This window comes from Narcine bancroftii, chromosome 2 (genome assembly GCF_036971445.1).
Source record: "Narcine bancroftii isolate sNarBan1 chromosome 2, sNarBan1.hap1, whole genome shotgun sequence".
NCBI classification, from domain to species: Eukaryota; Metazoa; Chordata; class Chondrichthyes; order Torpediniformes; family Narcinidae; genus Narcine; species Narcine bancroftii.
Window position 1 is genome coordinate 165,476,265 of NC_091470.1, and position 25,426 is coordinate 165,501,690.

The 25,426-nt window shown below is 45.3% G+C and overlaps 1 protein-coding gene across 7 annotated transcripts in view; it reads right to left on the minus strand.

Annotated features, from left to right (window-relative positions):
* Positions 1-25,426, minus strand: part of mtor (mechanistic target of rapamycin kinase) — a 275,568-nt gene that overhangs the window by 214,608 nt on the left and 35,534 nt on the right. For all 7 annotated transcript variants that reach the window (XM_069919038.1, XM_069919040.1, XM_069919037.1 and 4 more), the window contains exons 12-13: positions 13,836-14,051; positions 12,359-12,564 (exon numbers count right to left, since the gene is read on the minus strand). In XM_069919038.1, coding sequence (XP_069775139.1) covers positions 12,359-12,564; positions 13,836-14,051 — 422 coding nt within the window. The remainder of the gene's footprint in view (positions 1-12,358; positions 12,565-13,835; positions 14,052-25,426) is intronic.

Consider the following 25,426-nt stretch of genomic DNA (forward strand, 5'->3'; position numbering starts at 1 on the left):
ATACATTCAGACACAAACAGGCATTTGGAAGTGATGAATGCAAATGTAAACAGGAGTCTCGCTGAATCCTACCAATGAAGAATGTTGGTGGATCATCGAGTCGTAAAAACATTCAGTCAGTAATATAACCATATAACCTTTGAGATATGAATATTCCAGATATGTCTTTGTTCTCTAGTAATCATTATTACAGAAAATTATAAATGGAAATAATTACAGCTACCAAACCATATGTTCAATCAGTGTTCCATCGAATGTGGAGAGAATAAAATATTGAATTAGTTTAAATGGGTGGCTAATGGTCAGCAAGGAGTCAGTGAGCTGATGGCCTGTTTCTGTGCTTCACCTCTCCATAACTTTATGAAGGACACATTCACAATGTCTTCCTATTGCAAACCTGTAAAGTGCCATTTCTGAAATACAAAACTGCCCAGCCCATCTGACTCTAATCAGATGCAGAGGGAAAAACGTTCTACTCTGATGTATGGCTGCCTATAAAAAATGGCTGAAATCATTCAATATCTTGTAATATGCACATGAAAATCTGCAACGACATTCTTAAGATACCAAATGCTGCTAGCCTTCTACTCCTATTTCTACAGTTTTAGCTATGTGGAGTGCATCAAAGGTAATGAGTAAAGTATCTGGATATGTCTTCAATTTGTATATTATCAATCACAGCTCACTACTTTCCTGTAAAGAGCACAAAATAAAAAAATAATTAAAAAAAGAGGGAAAAAATGAACTGACATTGAATGAGAAGCCTACGATCCTTTCCAAGATTCCACCAGCTTTTAACTTGATTATTTCTTCCTATCATGGCAAAAATTTTAGCATTTCTGCAAAAATACCGACCCAAGAGATGGTCTTCACACAAAAGTCTTCGCAAGAGCATGTTCCAATTTTTCATCAGAGCAGATGAGGAAGTCTCAGTGCTTTCTCATCTGTGTGGGGCCCCAACATGCTTTCTGGTATGTACATTGGCGAATTGGCATGGTCAATCCCCACCAGCATAGTTAAGACTGTGATGAAATTGGGGTTTAATTCACATTAATACAATTCACACTGTATTGGTCCAATGTATTCAAATGATACTGAAGGGCATTGTAAAACTGATAATCCACCATCACATTGTTCAGAAACCCAGATGGTTAAGCATCTGGCTCATCACAATGTTACATCCTGCATTCCCTTGAAACATCTGGACCTCCAATCCCACATTCCTTTTAAACTCAAAGGGGCTGTTTCTTACACTCCCTTTAATATCACGAAGATCAATGGAAAATCCATTCTACTATTCCATCACATTTTTAAAGAAAGTGAATTAAAAATGTGTTGGGAGTACTAATAGGAATATCATCCAATTGCCTGGAGTGTCCGACAGTTTATGACAGATTTGCTGGATTATTGAAGTCAGGTTGCCTGTGTGCACTTTGCTGTTTGGTTGTTGGAATATTTTGAACATTTCTTCATGCGAGTCATTCAGAAGCACTCAGTATTTTGTTTTATATGGATAGCTAAGAGTTTGTGCTTTAGTTCTATATCTATTTTAAGTTGTATCTTAGCGCAGTAGTTAGCAGGTTCTTACAGCGCCAGTGACCTGGGTTCGAATCCAGACCAGTCTGTATGTACATTCTCCCCATGACTGAATGGGATTCCTTCAGGTGCTACGGTTTCCACCCACCCTTCAAAGCGTATTAGATTGAAAGCTAATTGGGGTAATTGGGTGGCACAGGGTCTATGTCTAAATTAAAATTATACAGATGTGATTATCGGCTGTGTATTACCATAGTCTATAGTCTGGAGAAACTCACTTTCCTCTGGTTGTAAATGTGATCAGCTCTTTTTTGTCCCAACACACAACACTATTTACAGGTACTAGGCCCAGATGGTGTGTGGTTTGTCAACAGTGAAGAGTGAAAGGGTTGCCAAAGCACAGTTAAGGATGGCACTACTTGTAGCTAATGAGTCCAGAACCGCAGGCCACTGTCTGAAAATATGAGGTAGCCCATTCATTGGAAGACATTTCTTCAGGCAGAGGGTGATAAATCTAGAAATCTCTCTTCAAGAAATGTGGAGGTTCTGCCTTTAAGTGCAGTTAAAATGAAGATAAATAGATTTCTGGATATAGTCAAACCACCAGTATCCAGCACTCATGGGAGGTGCTCGAGAAGTGAATTTGTCGGTTGCTTGAGATTGTGTGTTGCGCGATTGGTGAACTGACCATTGGGGGACTCTGATTTTAAATTTTCGTAATTTTTACCTATTTATTTTCAACGATTTGTTTTTTCCGATGGCTTAAACTCCAGGTAATGGGGATTTTACTCTATTAAAGGAACCAGGAGCATTAAGGGAAGGCAAGACTCTACTATGGAGGTAGAGGATCAGATACAACCAAGTTGAAATGGTTTAAGGGGCCGAAAAGGTTATTCCTGCTCCCATTTCTCATTCTTACGATCAGTTTGGGAGCACAAGTCGAGTCTAGGAGATTGATCCAGACAATTTAGAGTAAGCACAAACTGCAGATTTGTGGTCTCCATTTCTCAACTAAAGGTCAAAACAAAAGTTGTGTTGGAAATCCAACACAAAGAAGTTGATTTGCTGAAAACACTCAGGTCAGGCAGCATCTGTGATAACTGACACAGAGTTAATATTTCAGCTTGTAGACCATTCACAAGATATAGGAGCAGAAGGAGGCCCATTAGCACCGGGTTTCCTCCTCACTGATGATGCCTGACCCATCGAAAACTCTTGCTCTTCCTTTATTTTTCAAACTATTTTCTTAAAACAAGTTCCTGCTTGCGAGGTTATTGTCGGTTGTAGGCATTCCCGTAGAAAGCACAACTATTTCAAATTTATTTCATTTGGGGAAGTAGAAATTGTTTATTCATCCTATTTAGCTGCTAACCACTGCTCTCTTCTTTCTGGCTGTTCTATAGTTGCTAATTATTTGAATGGGGCTTCTTAAATGTGATTCATTTGAAATCAGAACACAGCAACTCTATATTCCACAAGGAATGGAGAAAAAAGATGCACAATAACAGGCTGTACAAGACATCACTTTCCAGATTTTGGTCTCACAATATTTTAGTAGTTTTCAAATTCTTTACAAAATAATGGTAGCAAACCAAATAGGTTTCCACAAAAGTAGAGAAAAAAAAATGTTGACAATTGCCAATGAGAGAAACACAGAAGCTGGAGGTTAGTTGGAAGCTGGAATCTGGAGTAAAGCATTGCTGAAGGAAGTCAGCAGGTCAGATAGCATCCATGGGTGGCAATGGGTTGTCAATATTGCAGATCAACACCCTTTTTTGCTCAATTACCAATAAGAACTGTTTTGATTCAATATTATTTGGATTACATTACACCACACTTTTTATTTTGAAAATGACATTCATACCCCAAAGCTTCTACGTCACAAAGGGCAAAGGATCTCGGAGCAGTCATTATCATCAATTCCCTACAGCACAACACTGGCTGGCTTTCTTTCCAGATTGCAAAAATGTAAATTCCTCTAATTTCAGAACTCTTTCAACAATGTCAAGAAGCACCCCCGAACCCTGCAATTTGCATAAATGCAAATAAAACCTGCAATTAATATAAATGCAAATAAAATAATACGTTAAAAAATTGTTAGTAAAGGAAAATAGTTATCAAATCAGCTGGTAATCGATTTATTCTCAATTACGATTTTCCATTTTGGTACACTAACTAACCTCCATTTCAGAAAAGAATCCTTAGTGTTATTTTTTTTAAGAAAGAATGAATTTTAATATTCAGTTGCTGTATTTGGGTAACAAATACACTGGACTTAAAACCGGTGATGAAAATTTAGAAGCCTTGCCTTCTGTTGGGCAAGCTTCCAAGCATCAAACTACAGAGTGGTATTGGTGGAAAGCAATAATACAAAAACTATATAAAACAAGACCAAGTTTCTGACATCTGTTCTGAATTTCCACTAAAAGGATCACCAGGCAATTTACAAAATGATTTCATTTCCTCCTGGGGAAAGCCTAAGAGAGACTTTAACTGTGTAACTATTCAACTTGCAACAGTATCTTACAGTTGAATTTCAATTTATTATAAGATTTCCAGTCTCCAAGCTGGAGTCTTTAAAGGAAATGGCATGTTCCAACTTATTTCCTTTCACAGAATAAATGTCTCCACTTTGCCTTTTTGCTCTCCTCTGTATCACCTCCTGCGCTTGACAAAGAGGCCCCGATATTTACAGAGGGAGAAACCAGCCAATGACTGAGGCAGAACTCAACAGTAGGAACTAATACATTTTTTTTCCCATTTCCCACCAAATTGCCAGTTAAACTGACGAGCTGCACGATGTACCCAGGGATCCTTAGGGTCCATTAACAGCAGAGGTTGGAAGGATGGTGACTCCGCTTGTGACAGAGAAGACAGTTGTACTCACAGTCTTCGTGGGAGAACAAATCAATACAGTAAAACCTGTTTTTTGGAATTCAAGTAACTGGCGGCCTCAAGCAACCGGCAAAAGAATGTGGAAAATAAATAGGTAAAATATATGGATGATTAAAATCAGCACGCCTTGCTGTTAGCTCATCAATCCATGCAACACGCAATCTCAAACTACCAGAAAATTCACTTCTCTGGCACCTACCAATCCCCACTGGTGCCAGTGGTTTTACTGTACTTCCCTCTGAGAGGTCGAGAGCATGGGTTCAGCAGGACAGGGATTCTGGAAATGGGGAACATCTGGGGTCCAGTCATCTGGCCAAAGGTTTGGACAAAAGCTGTGGTTGAGAGTAGCATCACCCTGAGCTTGAAGGGGTGATGATGGGGGCGGGGGGGGGGGGGGGGGGGGCTGTTCATTCAGATTCAGAGAGGGAATATGAGAAGGGACAGTGAAAACGTGGCAAGGAACTGAGGGCAGCCAGAGGACGGGGAAAAGGAATAAAGACAGGTATTAGTGCTAAATGTTGGTTCCCCTGGACATCCTATGGATGCTGTGTGACCTGCTGAGTTTCTCTAGCATGTTTGTGTATTGCAGGTATGAGAGATGATGAAGAGTACAAGCTTTAGCCATTTGCATTCCTTCTAGACTAGTACTCACAGACACAATCTAAAATTGGGTGACTGCAGTTGACAAACAACATTGCTGGAGGAATTCAGCAAGCCAGGCAGCATCTTTTATCAAGACTCTCTATCATTTTGCCCCATGAGTGCCGACCCACTGGGGTCCTCCAGCAGCTCAATGTTTGCATGATTATAATTCTGAAGTTCTTACGTTTCCGTGCAGTGCACAGTTGTTCAGTCCTCAAGGGAGAGGCCGAGCTTCCATGTATCAAGTCACTTTCACCCTGACCTCTCTCTTTTATGTCTTACACCAACATTAGCCTGAGGAACTCCATGAAGTCTCAGAGCGCCCACAAGGATGTCGCGATTGCAGAAAACCTTCCTTTCCTCTGTGTCAGAACCGTTTCATTCTGATGAAAGGTCATCTTCCCCCAAGTGTTGGCACTTTTTTCCTCTCCTTGCATGCTGTCTAATCTGCTGTGTAATTCCAGCATTTCCCTTTTGTTTCAAATTTTCAGTCATCTTCTATCCACTGGCCCCAAAAGTAATTTTGTTGCCAAAATAAAAAAAGCCTGAGCAGCACTTGGTTTCATACATTTCTTTCTGTCAGAAATGGAGGCCAACTCTTCCAGGATCCAGTTATTATCATATAATAATCCTAAAAAGTACAGAACAACTCCGATTATCTGAATTTTATTTTGGACCCAGAAGCTCCGAAAACATTTTTCAGGTAACCAAGGATTTTTTTTTTTTTTTTAAATCCTCATTTATCCAAAAAGTTTCGAAGCCAAAATGAGGTCATTTCGCCTCCGAAAATTTTATGATAAATGAGGATATCTGAAACAATTAGAAATTCTCAGCTATCTGAATTTTTTTTTTCCCCTGGAGTCGAACTGAATTTTTGGAATTTAGGAAAAACCTCTTCAAGGTATTTTGTTCAGACTGTTTTGTGGTGAGAATTAAACATTATTTCACATTTATAAAACCTTCCCTTGTTGTTTGATGTTGTTTAAACACTGTTACAAGTGGTTTGCTGTTGTTACTGGGCTGTCTTTAAAAAAAATGACCAGTTATACGAAAATATCATTTATCCGAAATCGCCTGGTCCTGAGAATTTTGGATAATCAGAGTTGTACTGTAATATACATCAACATTTGTCTGCCATAAGGCAAACAAAATTCTCCATAAGCATTGCCCCTAACAATGGGTAAGGTTGCCAATAGATTGTCCAAGCTTCATTGGCTGAGGAAGGTGAATCTACAGACACTTAACGACTCTGAAGGAGCTCTCTTCGGCTTCTCCTTCTTTCTTATTTCGGGGCGCCAGGCAATACTTTGTCTCCCTTATAACAGGTAAAAGACAATTTCATGTTCTGTGACAATAAAAGAATCACAGTCTTGAAAAATGGAAGCTTCCAGATAACATCTTGTTCATAGGACTCAGAGCAGGTGAAAAATCTCCCTTATCCACAATCAATGTGGAATTTAAAATAATGGAATAATTTTGTAGGGTTGTTACAAATCAAGTATTTTACTTAGTAGAAATAATCTCGAGAAATAAAAAGACAAAATTAGAGGCAGCCCATTTAAGAATGAAATTCAGAAGCACTCCAGTCTGGAAAACTTAAATATTTCCTTTCAAAATAATGAATCAAAGTTTTACATCTAATTAACAAATGTTTATTTAGCAATGATTGCTTAAGCACAGAATCAGTATAGTTAAGGTAGTCACTTAATCAAATATACATCAGCTCCATTTAGACCGATTACCATTTCACTAATCTGTCTCCGAAAATATTTTACCTTCAAATATATATCCAAATTTTTACTTGAATGTGACAATTAAATTTACATTCACCACGTTTACAGGTAGTGCCTTCCAGATCACAAAGGCTTATTGTGTTTAAAAAAAAAAGTGTTTCATGTCACCCCCCTGGATTTTAAATCCATGCTGTCAGGTCCTTGACCTCAACTATTTGGCTCTGAACTACCTCTGGAATTTCTCACGAACAGAGCTAGTCGAGTAACTTTATTCAACATCTTCTCAAGAACCTACAGGCCAAAACTAGATAATACCATACTTACACCAAAGCCAACACACAATGTAACCTCCTTGCTTTTCTACACTTTACTGCTCTCATGTGTTTATGGCTATTTTTGCAACCCCTGCTGCCACCTTCAAACATTTAAGTTCCCATGCATTCAGCTTCTTCACATCTTCATGAACCACAATTTATATCATCTCTCCGGTCTTCCTGTCAAGATTTTCCAACCGTATCTGCTCAATCTCCACATTGTTTACCAAGTTACAATTTTATTTCATCAACATATCTGGATCATTTAACCCTGCTCATCTGTCAGGGACAATTAATATGCATCAAAATAGTCCTGGATCTAGCAAAAATATTGTATTTTTAAAAATCCAATCATTTACAAATAAACTCTGCTTTCTACCCCTCAGTCAATTTGGCATCAGTGCCAACTCTGATTGATCATTCCATGGCCTCTAATCCTGCTAACGAGCCTTTCATGTGGAACCTCTGACAATTCCTATACAGTATTGTGCAGGGAGGTGCGGCTAGAAAGGGGTGTTTGGTTCGGTGCGGACTAGAAGGGCCTAATGGCCTGTTTCCGTGCTGTAATTGTTATGTTATGAAAGCCCTGGTATCCAGAATTCAAGCAGCCAACAAAAACAAAAGAAAATAAATTAAAAAAAAAAAAATAGGCATCAATAAGTAGTAAAAAAAATACACAAATTTAAAATTGTATATGTTCTCTTAAGTAACACTTAAACCTTTGGTGAAGATGGGAACAAATATTCAGCCTTGGCCGGGATTTGCTTGCAGCATCTGTTTGAATTCTTCTTTTCTTTTTTCTTCTTTGGCTTGGCTTCGCGGACGAAGATTTATGGAGGGGGTAAAAGTCCACGTCAGCTGCAGGCTCGTTTGTGGCTGACAAGTTCGATGCGGGACAGGCAGACACGGTTGCAGCGGCTGCAGGGGAAAAATGGTTGGTTGGGGTTGGGTGTTGGGTTTTTCCTCCTTTGCCTTTTGTCAGTGAGGTGGGCTCTGCGGTCTTCTTCAAAGGAGGTTGCTGCCCGCCAAACTGTGAGGCGCCAAGATGCACGGCTTGAGGCGATATCAGCCCACTGGCGGTGGTCAATGTGGCAGGCACCAAGAGATTTCTTTAGGATGAGATAGACAACAGACTCGCCAAGGCAAATAGCGCCTTTGGAAGACTACACAAAAGAGTCTGGAAAAACAACCAACTGAAAAACAACCAACTGAATCTGTTTGAATAAAGCTGTGTGAAACAGCAATGGCGTCGCCTAGGATGAAGAGCTGGTTGATGCTGCTCACCGATGGGTAACTCTCTTAAAGTGTCTCCTTATCCCTGCTTATTAAGAGTCGCCCTGGTCAGAGGCTTTATCTGCAAACTAGGGGAAGGGGGGGGAAAGGGGCTAATTATAATGTTATTGTTAGTCTTTGGATCCTCGATGCAGCGACGGTTTAACATTTTCAAAGAATGCGAGTGAAAATAAAGTAAAATGCTCAAGGTTTACATATTCGTGCAAGTGAAAATTGTTCAGCGAAAGTACAGTATTTTTATCTTTTAAACTGTTTATTCTTGATGCACGTATATTAAGCATTTTGTAAGAGCCACTGAAAAATACATTTAGCTGGCATCTACCAATCGCAATAAGTGCTGAATATCAAGTATTTTACTCTGTATATCTATCACATTACCCTCATCAACTTCAATATTTGCCTCGAGCAAATCAATGATAGTTTTTCTCTATTATTTCAGACTTTAAGTGACTAGTAATATTTGCTTTTTTTCCCCAAATTATAACCACTCCAGTAAAGCTTCTTGGCCTGTAGTTGCAGTTAGTCTTTGTACCCTTCTTTGAAGAAGATGTCATACCTGGCACCCCCCCCCCCCCCACCCCCCCCGTTGCAGACAAGCCGATGTTCAATTTCTCACCAAGTTCTACCCAGAGCCTGCACAGAAAAACAGATGCATCCCATCTGAAATATTTACCTACTCTTGGCACACAAAGCCTTTCTGGTACCTCATTGTTATTCACACCACCTCTTTTTTTTTTGCTAAAAATAAAGATTTTAAGCTGTGTATTTTTCTTTGATTAAAAAATAGAAAACATACCAAATCCATTTTTGCAGACTTCATCTTTATTCCTTATCTTCTGTCTTTAGGAACATTTGGATTTACTTTACTTCTTGTAGTTTTTAAATTCCCATCCAAGCCTTTCTCATCTTGCTCTTTATCATTTAGTTTCCCGGAAACATTCCCAATTAATACTTGATCTTATTCTCTCTCTTCCATTAGCCAGGGAGCTCAATCTTTGGTTGTCCAATCTATTCCTGCTCAACTAACCACTCAAACTCTTATTTACAGGGAACAAGTTTTGCCTGTCAATCTTTGATACAAATTACCTGGGCCAGATTGCCTCAATTATTTTAGGTTTCTATTTAAGATTACTATTTGTTCTTATCCATTACTGATCAGGGTGTTTTCATTGCTGGTGTTACTCCATGTACACTTGATCAGTTTGGCCAACCTCACGCCCTAGTAGCCCCATCCAGCAGTGTCCTTCTTGGTTGGTGCATACCAATCAAAACCACTCCTCAAATTTCTCTCCCTCTTTGCCTTTTACTTAAAGAAAGAAAATCTATTAACTGCCCATTTTAGCTCTTGCATGGAGAGAACAGAATAATCACCTTCTGCTCTTATTCACAATACTCTTTCCCCTCATTCAAATTGCAAAGTGACTCAGTCATAGGGTCACTCAGCACAAAAGCAGGTCCTTTGGCCAAGCTTGTCTGGGTAAGTTCCCATCTGAGCTCGTCCACAGTGGATATCAACATTACCCTTAGATCTACTCAGATTGGGCTTGTACATTCTCAGTTGCCCAAATTATTTGATAATAACCCCAAAGTATAATTCAAATGTACTTGATCCTAAATTTACAATTCATGAATTATCAAATTTTCTACTATTTGGAATCTAATTCCCCCAACCTTGTGTCATCGCAACGGGATTTAAAAAAAAGCTCTGTTAACTCTCGGAAGAATAAATGAAATCCCATAATGTGGACAATCGATCTTGAAATTCTTTATTAATAACATACAAACTGTTCTTTCAGATTTCTGCTTTTAATGAAATAGTTTTGATATATTCTGCGTTATTTGACAGACTGATCATTTGTTCTCCTTTCTAACCTCCACATCCCAAAAATACCATGAGAATGTTAATTCTGCAGAACAGGGATTCTCAAATTCCCCCCCCCCCCCCCCACTCACATACCATGTTAAGAAACCATAGAGCACCTACGCCATCCTGAGGCATACTGTGTGGTTAATAAGGGATTAGTTAAGGTGAAATGCATGTGGGGAAAAAAGGTTGAGAACCACTAGTCTAGAATCAAGACTGGATTACTAAATTGTTTTCACTTGGTTTTCCTCAACATGAACAAAAAACCAACTCACACACTCCACCTATTGGCAAAGTAGATAAAGTTCCTGAAAAAATATATTAAGTCATAAACAGTGCAGGTAACATGCACATCTATTACTGCCAAAAACAATAAAAGAATATCAGCTTATGCCTACAATATCCCTGTTATCTGGAATTCAAGCAGCCAGCAATGAAAAATAAAATCACAGAAAGTAAATGGGTAAAAATGTGGAAGTTTAAAATTGGCGCCTCGCTGTTAGTTTTCCATTCACTAAACACGCAGTCTCATGCAACCGGAAAACAGGCTTATCTGGCATCCACCAAATCCCATGGGTGCCAGATACCAGGGGTTTTACTGTAATATGCTTTTTCTTCTTACAATGCTCCTTTCTACTCACAGAGGTTATCATATCTATATGAAAGAAGAAATATACATACAAATGTGGATGGAAATGCAACAAAAATGTGGGATTCATTAATTTTTCTACTTTAGGGAAAGAAAGAGGGAAAAAAAATCAGCACTATTAAATCTGCGATGATGAATCTTGGATTTTAAAAATTCCAACCTTTATCGTAGAAGCATATAAAAATAGGTGCAGGAGTAGGCCATTTGGCCCTTCAAGACTACACTGCCATTTAATATGATCATGGCTGATTAGTACCCGGTTCCTGCCTTCTCCCCATACCCCTTTGATCCCCTTAGCCATCAGGGCCAAATCTAACCTACTTGCAGAATATGCAGCATTTAAAAGCAAAAGGGCAATGATGAAATACACCAAAAGTGGTTAAAAAAAAATTCAGCTCAGGTGACATCCACAGCGAAAATAACATCACGTTCATGAAAGTGGATGAAAGATTATTGCATATCCAAAGATTCAACATCCCAAGAGAGATGCACCAGGAAAAAAGGAATAAGGCTTCAGAGAATTAAATGAGCAAAACAACTATTTGTAGATATATTTCAATAAATCTTTAGCAAGATATTTGACTGCATATTGGATTTTTATTTTTACTTTGGAAGGGCTGCTGTGAATTTTTTATGATTTATTCACGCCAGATTTCAAAGAATTAGACAGAATTTGCACATTAAGTTCAGTTAATTTGCCAGAGATTATAATCTATATGAGCATTCTCCACTCCAATTACTTCTTTCCACTCTGTTCTCTAGGCCTCTAATCCCTTCTCCCTTTATCTTCTGAAACTTCTTGGCTTAACATCGGCCCCATTCATAAATGTGGCATGTGCATGCACAAATAACTTTATAAGGGAGTTAAGGGTTAAAATATATTTCTTGCAAGCAAATTTGAGGCTTTGAAGGAGATTGTTTCCATATTCTTTGAGTGCCTCCTTAATAACAGTGTTCGAGCCAAGATTACAGCTGGATTTTCAGCCATCTTAAAGAGTGATTACCAGTTAGTTAATTTCTTCATTCAATGACATGTTAAGGGACTTTTATTGACCATTTAACCATCCTCTAACAAGTTTAGCACTGTCTGATAAAGTTTAGCGGCTTATAACAATGTATATCAATTGATAATAATGTTTAATATACCATTGAGAACTCAACTTGACTTTAGAATGGATTTGTTTGAATGAGTCATAGACAACAACAACAACATTCTAATTCCTGAAAGCAATTATAAAGGAAAATAGTCACTACAAAGGTAAAAAAAAAAATGGGTGAAAAGCACCTTTGTCTTAGATTTTGCTTCACAGGCTAGTATTGATATCAAATGTTTATAATAAATTTGTTATCCTTTTGGGTTGCTTGTTTAACTAGACACAAAGTACATAACAAAATTGATGTGCATTTATAAAAAATATTTTTTAAGTTCTACCTGTATGAGCAATTTGCGAAGAAAAGGCATCACAAATGCAGGATTCATGCTGCTCAATCTACCAATGGTACAGATGGAAAGCTCGCGAATTTCAAACACTTCGTCATTCAGTGCCACGAAAAGAGCTTGCAGATTCTCCGCCTGGGCTAAATGGGCATCAAAACGTTCGTCCAATGACGCCAACACACAGTATCGAATATCAGGATCTGAATAAACAAAGAGGACAAGATCAGTTTCTCCAAAAAATTTAAAACCATCACAATTTGGAACCATTAATCTAATACTATTATGTATAACATGAGGATACTGTATTCGCCAAACCAGACAGCTTCCCACTGTTATATGTGAATTATCTAATATTTTGTTGAGTTTTTGGTGAAAAAAGTGCATTTTTAAAATTTATATTTTATAACAGATATCAAGTGGTTATAGAACTAAACACTGTGTGAGTTTATTTGAGTTTAAACTGCGACAAAATACCATGCAGCAGGTTCAAAAGAGACAAAAGACGGGCACCAGTAGAAGGCTTCTTCATACAGAATGAAATGGGATTCCATAGAGAAGAGATTTAAAGAATACAAATCTAAGATGATCAGAAAATAAAATAGTTAAAGTCCAACCCCATTTAATATACAGTAAAAACCTCTGGTATCTAGCACCAATGGGGAATTGGTAGATGCCAGATAAGCGAGTTTTCTAGTTACTTGAGACTCTTACAATGCCAAACTAATACATCTGCACTAAGAATAAACAGTTTAAAAAACAAAATTACTATACTTGCACTGAACAAAATTCACTTGCATGAATATATAAATCTTAAAGCACTTTACTTTCAGTCACATTCTTTGAAAACATTTAACCGTCACTGCATCTGCAGGTTCCTCCCCTCCACAGAGCCGCCCGAAAGATGAACAATATTATAGATAATCAACCCCCCTCGCCCACATTTACAGATAAAGCCTCAATAATATACTAATAAAGACTTTTACTAAGCAGATAAGGAAATACTTCGAGAGAGTCACCTCAATGGCGAGTGGCATCAACCAGCTCTTCATCCTGGGCGATGCCATTTTATTCAAACACAACTTTATTCAAAGAGCTGCTACGATCCAAACCCGACAAAGCACTCTGCTGGCTGAATATTTGCTTTTATTAATCTTTTAATTTATTATTATTTATTTATTTATCTATCTATCTATCTCAATTTTTTTTCTTTTGCTGGGTGCTTTAGATTGCAAGTTGCTTGAATTATGGATAATAAGAGTTTTAGAGTAAATACTTATTTTTAAGCATTTACGCCTTTTAATTTGACCAAAGCATTACTTTCTAAATTACCTACAATTGCAATGACACTGTCATCATGCAAGCAGGCTTTCAACGAGCTTTCAAAAAACACAAGGAAGCAAGCTTAACATTTTACAAGCTAAAGTGTGTTCAACGATATTTTCACTCAATCCTAAAATTCAAATACAATTACCTGGATCTGTAATTCCTACAACAAGGAGTTTACCAAGCACATCCGCCACAACCTGAACAGCTGTCTGACTAACAACATGGCCATGTCCGCTGATGAGATGGACAGAAGGAGTCAACAGGCGTGAACATGTTCTGGCTGCTTCCATTCGAATCTCTTTGTGTTCACTGTTAAGGAAGTGGTCCGCACAGTGCCTGACAAACTGTGTTAGAGAGTGGCCTGCATTAACAAAAAACAAAAATTATTCTGCATTTAAGAACATAATTTTTTTGTTAATATGCATGTACCTATGCAAATTTTTCTTAAATGTCGAAACTGAGCTTGCATTTATCAATTCAGCTGGCAGCTCATTCCACACTCCCACTACTCTCTGCATGAATAAGTTCCCCTTAATGTTCTGCTTTTCCCTGTCATCACCCTTCAGATTTCATATTTATCACATACAATCCTGAGATTCATTTTCCTGCAGGCAAAGCTGAATTACCACTTATTGATTGTACAAAAAATTTGTACTCAAGAAGATACGTACACACATAAACAAATAAAGAAATTTAAACAAACCGACTGCAATACCGAGAGAGGAAAAAAATAAAATCAAGGAAATGCAAAAGTTTACATCCCTAAACTGTTCCTGAACCTGGTGGTGTGAGTCTTCTGGCACCTCCACCGCTTAACCCATGCCCTCAAACTGTGATCTCACCTAACCTCAGTGGAAATAGTCTGCTTGCATTTGCTCTACCTATGCCCCTCCTAATTTCGTATACCTCTATCAGATCTCCCCTCATTCAGCACTGCAAGGAATAAACTCCTCATCTGTTTAACCTTTCCCTGCAACTCAGTCCCTGAAGTCCCAGACCAAAACTGCACACAATACTCTAAATTTAGCCTTGCAAATGTCTTATACAGCTTCACTATTACATCCCAACTCTTATACTCAGTACATTGATTTATGAAGGTAATGTGCCAAAAGCTCTCTTTCTGACCCCATCTAGCTACCATTTTCAAGAACTTGTGCATCTGTATTCCAAAATCTCTCTAGTATACCACACTCCTCAGTGCCCTTCCATTTACCGTGCATGTCCTACCTTGGTTTGTCATTCCAAAGTGTAACACCTTTTATTTACCGGCACAAAGAAACTTCACCTGGTCCAGATCCTTCCTCGTTGTCCACTCCATCTCCAATCTTGGTGTCATCTGCAAATTTGCTGATCTAATTTACTACATTATCATCCAGCTCATTAATATAGATCACACAACAATAGACCCAGCACCGATCCTTGAAGCACGCCACTAGTCACATGTCTCCCAGTCAGAGAGGCAAAATCACCCACTGCCACTCTCTGGCTTCTCCCATGAAACCAACATCAAATCCAATTTACCACAGACCGACTGAACCTTCATGACTAACCTCTATTTTTCTCATATCCAGTGGAGGATTAACCATTAGGGTGAGTAGGCTGAAGCCTAGGGGCCCAAAAGGTAAGCGGGACCATCAAACAATAGAAACGTTACTTTAACGATGCCTAAGGGAACTAAGCCACAATATTTAAAGTATTTTAAAATTGCAACAATAACTTTCAACATTCTGTTGATTGGTTTTCATCTATAACCACATAACCATATAACCACTTACAGCACAGAACAGGCCAGTTCGGCCCTACTAGTCCATGCCGTAGCAAATCCCCACCCTCCTAGTCCCACTGACCAGCACCTGGTCCATACCCCTCTAGTCCCCTCCTATCCATGTAACGATCCAGTCTTTCCTTAAATGTAACCAATGATCCCGCCTCGACCACGTCTGCTGGAAGCTCATTCCACATCCTCACCACCCTCTGCGTAAAGAAATTTCCCCTCATGTTCCCCTTATAATTTTCCCCCTTCAATCTTAAACCATGTCCTCTAGTTTGAATCTCCCCCTTTCTTAATTGAAAAAGCCTATCCACATTTACTCTGTCTGTCCCTTTTAAAATCTTAAACACCTCTATCAAGTCCCCTCTCAATCTTCTACGCTCCAGAGAAAAAAGCCCCAGTCTGCACAACCTTTCCCTGTAACTCAGACCCTGAAATCCTGTCAACATTCTCGTGAACCTTCTCTGCACTCTCTCTATTTTGTTTATATCTTTCCTATAATTTGGTGACCAAAACTGTACATAGTACTCCAAATTTGGCCTCACCAATGCCTTGTACAATTTCATCATAACCTCCCTACTCTTGAATTCAATACTCCGATTTATGAAGGCCAACATTCCAAATGCCTTCTTCACCACACCATCTACCTGAGTATCAGCCTTGAGGGTACCATAACTCCTAAATCCCTTTGTTGCTCTGCACTCCTCAATTGTCTACTATTCAATGTATATGACCTATTTAAATTTGCCTTTCCAAAATGTAGCACCTCACATTTATCTGTATTAAATTCCATCAGCCATTTCTCAGCCCACACCTCCAGCCTTCCTAAATCACCTTTTAATCTACGGTAATCTACCTCACTGTCCACAACACCACCAATCTTTGTGTCATCCGCAAACTTGCTTATCCAATTCTCCACCCCTACATCCAGATCGTTAATATATATAACAAATAATAGTGGACCCAGGACCGAACCCTGAGGAACTCCACTAGTCACCGGCCTCCAATTGGACAAACAATTTTCTACCACTACTCTCTGACACCTTCCATCCAACCACTGCTGAATCTATTTCACTACCTCCTTATTTATACCTAATGCCTCCACCTTTTTTCCTAACCTCCTGTGGGGAACTTTGTCAAAAGCTTTAATAAAGTCCAAATAGACAACATCCACAGCTTTCCCTTCATCAACCTTTTTTGTAACCCCCTCGAAGAACTCAATCAGGTTTGTCAAGCATGATCTACCCCTGACAAAACCATGCTGATTACTCCCTATCAATCCCTGTACCTCCAAAAATTTGTAAATAGCATCCCTCAGAACACTTTCCATCAACTTGCCCACCACAGACGTCAGACTCGCAGGCCTATAATTCCCAGGTTTGCATTTGGACCCTTTCTTAAACAGAGGAACCACATGCGCCACCCGTCAATCCTTTGGTACCACCCCCGTGGCCAGTGACATCCTAAATATCTCTGTTAATGGCCCCACTAACTGTCCACTAGCCTCCCTGAGTGTCCTAGGGAATATTTTGTCCGGTCCGGGAGATTTATCCACCTTTATCTTTTTTAACACAGCCATCACTACCTCCTCAGTTATCCTTATATGCTTCATGACCTCCCCACTATTTTTATTTACTTCAACTGGTTCAACATTTTTTTCCCTAGTGAATACCGAGGCAAAGAAATCATTCAAAATTTCCCCCATTTCCTCAGACTTCTCACTCAGCCTACCCTCGCTATCTACAAGGGGTCCAATTATATCTCTCACTAATCTTTGACTTTTAATGTATCTATAGAAACCCTTTGGATTTATTTTTACTCTGTCAGCCAAAGCCTCTTCATGCCTTTTTTTGGCCTTTCTAATTTATTTCTTAAGATTCCTTGTACACTCCTTGTAGTCCTCCTTCAACTTCTCAGCTCCCTGCTCTTTATACCTCTTGTACACCTCCCTTTCTCTCCTAACCAAATTTCCAATATTCCTCGAAAACCAAGCCTCCCTATGACTTCCAGCCTTTCCTTTGATCCAGACTGGGACATAACTACTCTGTACCCTCAAAATTTCTTTTTTGAATATCCTCCATTTTTCATTAACATCCTTATCTGAAAATATCCTGCCCCACTCAATACTCCCCAAATCCCTTCTTATTCCTACAAAATTTGCTCTTTTCCAATTCAGAAACTCAACTTTAGGCCTCTCCTTGCTCTTCCTTAAAACTACCCCAAAACTAACAGAATTATGGTCACTAGACCCAATTGGTTCTCCAACATTAATGTTCGCTACCTGATCTAGCTCGTTCCCTAACAGGAGATCCAGTATTACACCATCCCGAGTCGGTTCTTCTACTAACTGATTTAGAAAACAATCCTCAACACATTTAACGAACTCCAGCCCATCCAGCCCTCTAACCGTATGGGTATCCCAATCAATGTGTGGGAAGTTAAAATCTCCCATGATCACTACCCTATGATTTTTACACATATACGTTATCTCCCTTCAAATTTGTTCCTCTAATTCCCTTGGCCCATTTGGTGGTCTGTAATACACCCCTATTAGCACCCACTTGCCTCCTCCACCCCTTAATTCCATCCAAACAGCCTCACTGGTCGATCCCTCCATACCATCCTGCCACCTCACGGCAGTAATGTCCTCCCTAACAAGCAGAGCAACTCCTCCTCCTTTTTTATCCCCTGACCAATCACATCTAAAACCAATGTATCCCGGAACATTAAGTTGCCAGTCCTGCCCCTCCTGTAGCCAGGTCTCACTAATTGCCACAATTCACGGATATTAAAAAAAGCAAGGGGGGAGGGGCTGGTGTAGGAGACATTGATACAGGGCTGCCAGAGCTCACCAGAGCACCACTCCGGCACTTGATCGGGCTGCATCAGAACCACACCGGCACCTCATGGGCCCACTCAGGTTGGTGGTGGCTCAAAGCAGGATCAATGGCAGTCTTTGTTACCCATAATCCCCTTTACAGCTGGAACCACTCTGCCTGTGCCAGTGTCAGGGAAACGTGCATGCCCGTTGTCGCCTACCTTCTATCTAATTATGTACTCAATTGACATTTATAGTGTTAATTCCAACAATTGTAATCATAACCCTTCTTCCGCTATTCTTTGCGTGTTCAAGACTGAATTATGCTGACCACGACAGCAGTTCCAAAGGGACCCCAAGATTTCTACTATTCCAACAATTAAGAAGCTCCTCAATGAACAAGGAGCCCAATCAGCCCAGGAAACAGATGCTACTGTACAAGTCACTCTACTCCTTCACTCAATTTCATCAGGAGTTCACTACAAGAGCTTGGTCTTGTTGGAAAATGCCTCTCAGAAGGCACACTAATCAAACCTGATACAGGATTTCTTCTTCTTCTTCTTCTTGGCTTCGCGGACAAAGATTTATGGAGGGGGTAAAATGTCCACGTCAGCTGCAGGCTCGTTGGTGGCTGACAAGTCCGATGCGGGACAGGCAGACACGGTTGCAGCGGAAAATTGGTTGGTTGGGGTTGGGTGTTGGGTTTTTCCTCCTTTGCCTTTTGTCATTGAGGTGGGCTCTGCAGTCTTCTTCAAAGGAGGTTGCTGCCCGCCAAACTGTGAGGCGCCAAGATGCACGGTTTGAGACAATATCAGCCCACTGGCGGTGGTCAATGTGGCAGGCACCAAGAGATTTCTTTAGGCAGTCCTTGTACCTTTTCTTTGGTGCACCTCTGTCACGGTGGACAGTGGAGAGCTCGCCATATAACACGATCTTGGGAAGGCGATGGTCCTCCATTCTGGAGACGTGACCCACCCAGCGCAGCTGGATCTTCAGCAGCGTGGACTTGATGCTGTCGACCTCTGCCATCTCGAGTACTTCGACGTTAGGGATGAAAGCGCTCCAATGAATGTTGAGGATGGAGCGGAGACAACGCTGGTGGAAGCGTTCTAGGAGCCGTAGGTGATGCCGGTAGAGGACCCATGATTTAGAGCCGAACAGGAGTGTGGGTATGACAACGGCTCTGTATACGCCTATCTTTGTGAGGTTTTTCAGTTGGTTGTTTTTCCAGACTCTTTCGTGTAGTCTTCCAAAGGCGCTATTTGCCTTGGCGAGTCTGTTGTCTATCTCGTTGTCGATCCTTGCATCTGATGAAATGGTGCAGCCGAGATAGGTAAACTGGTTGACCGTTTTGAGTTTTGTGTGCCCGATGGAAATGTGGGGGGGCTGGTAGTCATGGTGGGGAGCTGGCTGATGGAGGACCTCAGTTTTCTTCAGGCTGACTTCCAGGCCAAACATTTTGGCAGTTTCTGCAAAACAGGACGTCAAGCGCTGAAGAGCTGGCTCTGAATGGGCAACTAAAGCGGCATCGTCTGCAAAGAGTAGTTCACGGACAAGTTTCTCTTGTGTCTTGGTGTGAGCTTGCAGGCGTCTCAGGTTGAAGAGACTGCCATCCGTGCGGTACCGGATGTAAACAGCGTCTTCATTGTTGAGGTCTTTCATGGCTTGGTTCAGCATCATGCTGAAGAAGATTGAAAAGAGGGTTGGTGCGAGATCACAGCCTTGCTTCACGCCATTGTTAATGGAGAAGGGTTCAGAGAGCTCATTGCTGTATCTGACCCGACCTTGTTGGTTTTCGTGCAGTTGGATAACATGTTGAGGAACTTTGGGGGGCATCCGATGCGCTCTAGTATTTGCCAAAGCCCTTACCTGCTCACGGTGTCGAAGGCTTTGGTGAGGTCAACAAAGGTGATGTCGAGTCCTTTGTTTTGTTCTCTGCACTTTTCTTGGAGCTGTCTGAGGGCAAAGACCATGTCAGTAGTTCCTCTGTTTGCGCGAAAGCCGCACTGTGATTCTGGGAGTATATTCTCGGCGACACTAGGTATTATTCTATTTAGGAGAATCCTAGTGAAGATTTTGCCTGCAATGGAGAGCAGCGTGATTCCCCTGTAGTTTGAGCAGTCTGATTTCTCGCCTTTGTTTTTGTACAGGGTGATGATGGTGGCATCACGAAGGTCCTGAGGCAGTTTTCCTTTGTCCCAACAGAGCTTGAAAAACTCATGCAGTTTGACATGCAGAGTTTTGCCGCCAGCCTTCCAGACCTCTGGGGGGATTCCATCCATACCTGCTGCTTTGCCACTTTTCAGTTGTTTGATTGCCTTATATGTCTCATCCTGGGTGAGGACCTCATCCAGCTCTAGCCTTAGGGGCTGTTGAGGGAGCTGGAGCAGGGCGGAATCTTGGACTGAGCGGTTGGCACTGAAAAGAGATTGGAAGTGTTCTGACCATCGGTTGAGGATGGAGATCTTGTCGCTGAAGAGGACTTTGCCGTCTGAGCTGCGCAGCAGGCTTTGGACTTGGGGTGAGGGGCCGTACACAGCCTTTAGAGCCTCGTAGAAACCCCTGAAGTCGCCAATGTCCGCGCTGAGCTGGGTGCGCTTGGCGAGGCTAGTCCACCACTCATTTTGGATCTCCCGGAGTTTGCGCTGAAGATGGCTGCATGCGCGACGGAAGGCTTGTTTCGTCTCTGGACAGGACAGCTTTGTAAGGTGAGCCTGGTGGGCAGATCGCTTCTTTGCCAGCAGCTCCTGGATTTCCTGGCTGTTTTCGTCGAACCAGTCCTTGTTTTTCCTGGAGGAGAAGCCCAGTACCTCTTCAGTGGATTTCAGTATGGTAGTCTTCAACTGATCCCAGAGGGTTTCAGGGGACGGGTCCGTGAGGCAGGTTGCATCGTCGAGCTTTGCTTTGAGGTTTGCCTGGAAGTTTCCTCTCACTTCGTCTGACTGCAGGTTTCCAACATTGAACCTCTTTCTGGGGGCTTTACTGTTCCTGGGCTTTGGCTTGAAGTGAAGGTTGAGCTTGCAGCGAACCAGCCGGTGGTCAGTGTGGCATTCTGCGCTGGGCATGACCCTGGTGTGGAGCACATCTCGTTTGTCACTTTCTCGCACCAGGATGTAGTCCAGGAGGAGCCAGTGTTTGGATCGGGGATGCATCCAGGTGGTCTTAAGGCTGTCCCTCTGCTGAAAAAGGGTGTTTGTAATGACAAGCGGCTGTTCTGTGCAGAGCTCCAACAGGAGGCGCCCATTGTCGTTGCACTTGCCGACACCATGCTTGCCCAGGATTCCTGGCCAGGTTTCTGAGACTTTATCGACGCGAGCGTTGAAGTCGCCAAGGATGACAACCTTGTCGGCTGTAGGGGTGCGTTGGATGAGGTTGTGCAGGTCAGTGTAGAACTTGTCCTTTTCTGCTGGTTCCGCCTGGAGGGTTGGAGCATAGACACTGATGAGGGTGATGGAACGCTTGTTTTGAAGGGGGAGTCGCATGGACATGATTCGGTCCGAGTGGCCTGTCGGGAGGTTTTCGAGTTTGGAGGCAATGGAGTTCTTGACCATGAAGCCTACACCAGATAGGCGTCGTTCATCCGAAGGCTTGCCAGACCAGTAGAGTGTGTAGCCCGCGCTGCGTTCCTGGAGGCTGCCTACATCTGCCAGGCGGACTTCACTGAGAGCGGCTATGTCGATGTCAAGTCTGAGGAGTTCATGTGCAATGAGTGCAGGTCGGTGGCTGTCAGCCTTGTCTAGCATGGTTCTGATGTTCCAGCATGCTAGCTTGAGTTTGTGGGCATCTTTTGAGGGGGAGGACGTGGAGGGGGAGGACGTGGAGGGGGAGGACGTGGAGGGGGAGGACGTGGAGGGGGAGGACGTGGAGGGGGAGGACGTGGAGGGGGAGGACGTGGAGGGGGAGGACGTGGAGGGGGAGGACGTGGAGGGGGAGGACGTGGAGGGGGAGGACGTGGAGGGGGAGGACGTGGAGGGGGAGGACGTGGAGGGGGAGGACGTGGAGGGGGAGGACGTGGAGGGGGAGGACGTGGAGGGGGAGGACGTGGAGGGGGAGGACGTGGAGGGGGAGGACGTGGAGGGGGAGGACGTGGAGGGGGAGGACGTGGAGGGGGAGGACGTGGAGGGGGAGGACGTGGAGGGGGAGGACGTGGAGGGGGAGGACGTGGAGGGGGAGGACGTGGAGGGGGAGGACGTGGAGGGGGAGGACGTGGAGGGGGAGGACGTGGAGGGGGAGGACGTGGAGGGGGAGGACGTGGAGGGGGAGGACGTGGAGGGGGAGGACGTGGAGGGGGAGGACGTGGAGGGGGAGGACGTGGAGGGGGAGGACGTGGAGGGGGAGGACGTGGAGGGGGAGGACGTGGAGGGGGAGGACGTGGAGGGGGAGGACGTGGAGGGGGAGGACGTGGAGGGGGAGGACGTGGAGGGGGAGGACGTGGAGGGGGAGGACGTGGAGGGGGAGGACGTGGAGGGGGAGGACGTGGAGGGGGAGGACGTGGAGGGGGAGGACGTGGAGGGGGAGGACGTGGAGGGGGAGGACGTGGAGGGGGAGGACGTGGAGGGGGAGGACGTGGAGGGGGAGGACGTGGAGGGGGAGGACGTGGAGGGGGAGGACGTGGAGGGGGAGGACGTGGAGGGGGAGGACGTGGAGGGGGAGGACGTGGAGGGGGAGGACGTGGAGGGGGAGGACGTGGAGGGGGAGGACGTGGAGGGGGAGGACGTGGAGGGGGAGGACGTGGAGGGGGAGGACGTGGAGGGGGAGGACGTGGAGGGGGAGGACGTGGAGGGGGAGGACGTGGAGGGGGAGGACGTGGAGGGGGAGGACGTGGAGGGGGAGGACGTGGAGGGGGAGGACGTGGAGGGGGAGGACGTGGAGGGGGAGGACGTGGAGGGGGAGGACGTGGAGGGGGAGGACGTGGAGGGGGAGGACGTGGAGGGGGAGGACGTGGAGGGGGAGGACGTGGAGGGGGAGGACGTGGAGGGGGAGGACGTGGAGGGGGAGGACGTGGAGGGGGAGGACGTGGAGGGGGAGGACGTGGAGGGGGAGGACGTGGAGGGGGAGGACGTGGAGGGGGAGGACGTGGAGGGGGAGGACGTGGAGGGGGAGGACGTGGAGGGGGAGGACGTGGAGGGGGAGGACGTGGAGGGGGAGGACGTGGAGGGGGAGGACGTGGAGGGGGAGGACGTGGAGGGGGAGGACGTGGAGGGGGAGGACGTGGAGGGGGAGGACGTGGAGGGGGAGGACGTGGAGGGGGAGGACGTGGAGGGGGAGGACGTGGAGGGGGAGGACGTGGAGGGGGAGGACGTGGAGGGGGAGGACGTGGAGGGGGAGGACGTGGAGGGGGAGGACGTGGAGGGGGAGGACGTGGAGGGGGAGGACGTGGAGGGGAGGACGTGGAGGGGGAGGACGTGGAGGGGGAGGACGTGGAGGGGGAGGACGTGGAGGGGGAGGACGTGGAGGGGGAGGACGTGGAGGGGGAGGACGTGGAGGGGGAGGACGTGGAGGGGGAGGACGTGGAGGGGGAGGACGTGGAGGGGGAGGACGTGGAGGGGGAGGACGTGGAGGACGTGGAGGGGGAGGACGTGGAGGGGAGGACGTGGAGGGGAGGACGTGGAGGGGAGGACGTGGAGGGGAGGACGTGGAGGGGAGGACGTGGAGGGGAGGACGTGGAGGGGGAGGACGTGGAGGGGGAGGACGTGGAGGGGGAGGACGTGGTGGGGGAGGACGTGGAGGGGGAGGACGTGGAGGGGGAGGACGTGGAGGGGGAGGACGTGGAGGGGGAGGACGTGGAGGGGAGGACGTGGAGGGGAGGACGTGGAGGGGGAGGACGTGGAGGGGGAGGACGTGGAGGGGGAGGACGTGGAGGGGGAGGACGTGGAGGGGGAGGACGTGGAGGACGTGGAGGGGGAGGACGTGGAGGGGAGGACGTGGAGGGGAGGACGTGGAGGGGAGGACGTGGAGGGGAGGACGTGGAGGGGAGGACGTGGAGGGGAGGACGTGGAGGGGGAGGACGTGGAGGGGGAGGACGTGGAGGGGGAGGACGTGGTGGGGGAGGACGTGGAGGGGGAGGACGTGGAGGGGGAGGACGTGGAGGGGGAGGACGTGGAGGGGGAGGACGTGGAGGGGAGGACGTGGAGGGGAGGACGTGGAGGGGGAGGACGTGGAGGGGGAGGACGTGGAGGGGGAGGACGTGGAGGGGGAGGACGTGGAGGGGGAGGACGTGGAGGGGGAGGACGTGGAGGGGGAGGACGTGGAGGGGGAGGACGTGGAGGGGGAGGACGTGGAGGGGGAGGACGTGGAGGGGGAGGACGTGGAGGGGGAGGACGTGGAGGGGGAGGACGTGGAGGGGGAGGACGTGGAGGGGGAGGACGTGGAGGGGGAGGACGTGGAGGGGGAGGACGTGGAGGGGGAGGACGTGGAGGGGGAGGACGTGGAGGGGGAGGACGTGGAGGGGGAGGTCGTGGAGGGGGAGGTCGTGGAGGGGGAGGTCGTGGAGGGGGAGGTCGTGGAGGGGGAGGTCGTGGAGGGGGAGGTCGTGGAGGGGGAGGACGTGGAGGGGGAGGACGTGGAGGGGGAGGACGTGGAGGGGGAGGACGTGGAGGGGGAGGACGTGGAGGGGGAGGACGTGGAGGGGGAGGACGTGGAGGGGGAGGACGTGGAGGGGGAGGACGTGGAGGGGGAGGACGTGGAGGGGGAGGACGTGGAGGGGGAGGACGTGGAGGGCGAGGACGTGGAGGGCGAGGACGTGGAGGGGGAGGACGTGGAGGGGGAGGACGTGGAGGGGGAGGACGTGGACCTGTCCTCGGGCCTGCGCAAAGGAGCTTTTAGGTGGAGTGCAGTGCGCGCAGTACTGGCCCACCCTTTACACCCATGGTTCGTGTGCCGTGGCCAAGCAAGCTGGGACGTGGCAGCGAGGTCCTTGGGTCGTAGGTTTTATATCGGAGTGGCCTTCTCCTATGCAGGTTTCTTACCCGGGCTGGAGGGGTCTGCCTCCCCTCTTAGGTCGGTCCATACTCGGACCGGGGTCGAGGCCGTCGCTGCTCACCCTGTGCCCTGACTGGGGCCGCCGCCTCCAACTCTCTGCCCGGATCGGGGCCTCCGCCTGCCTCACTCGACCGAGTCCGGGGCCGCCGCCTCCCCCTTGCTCCTG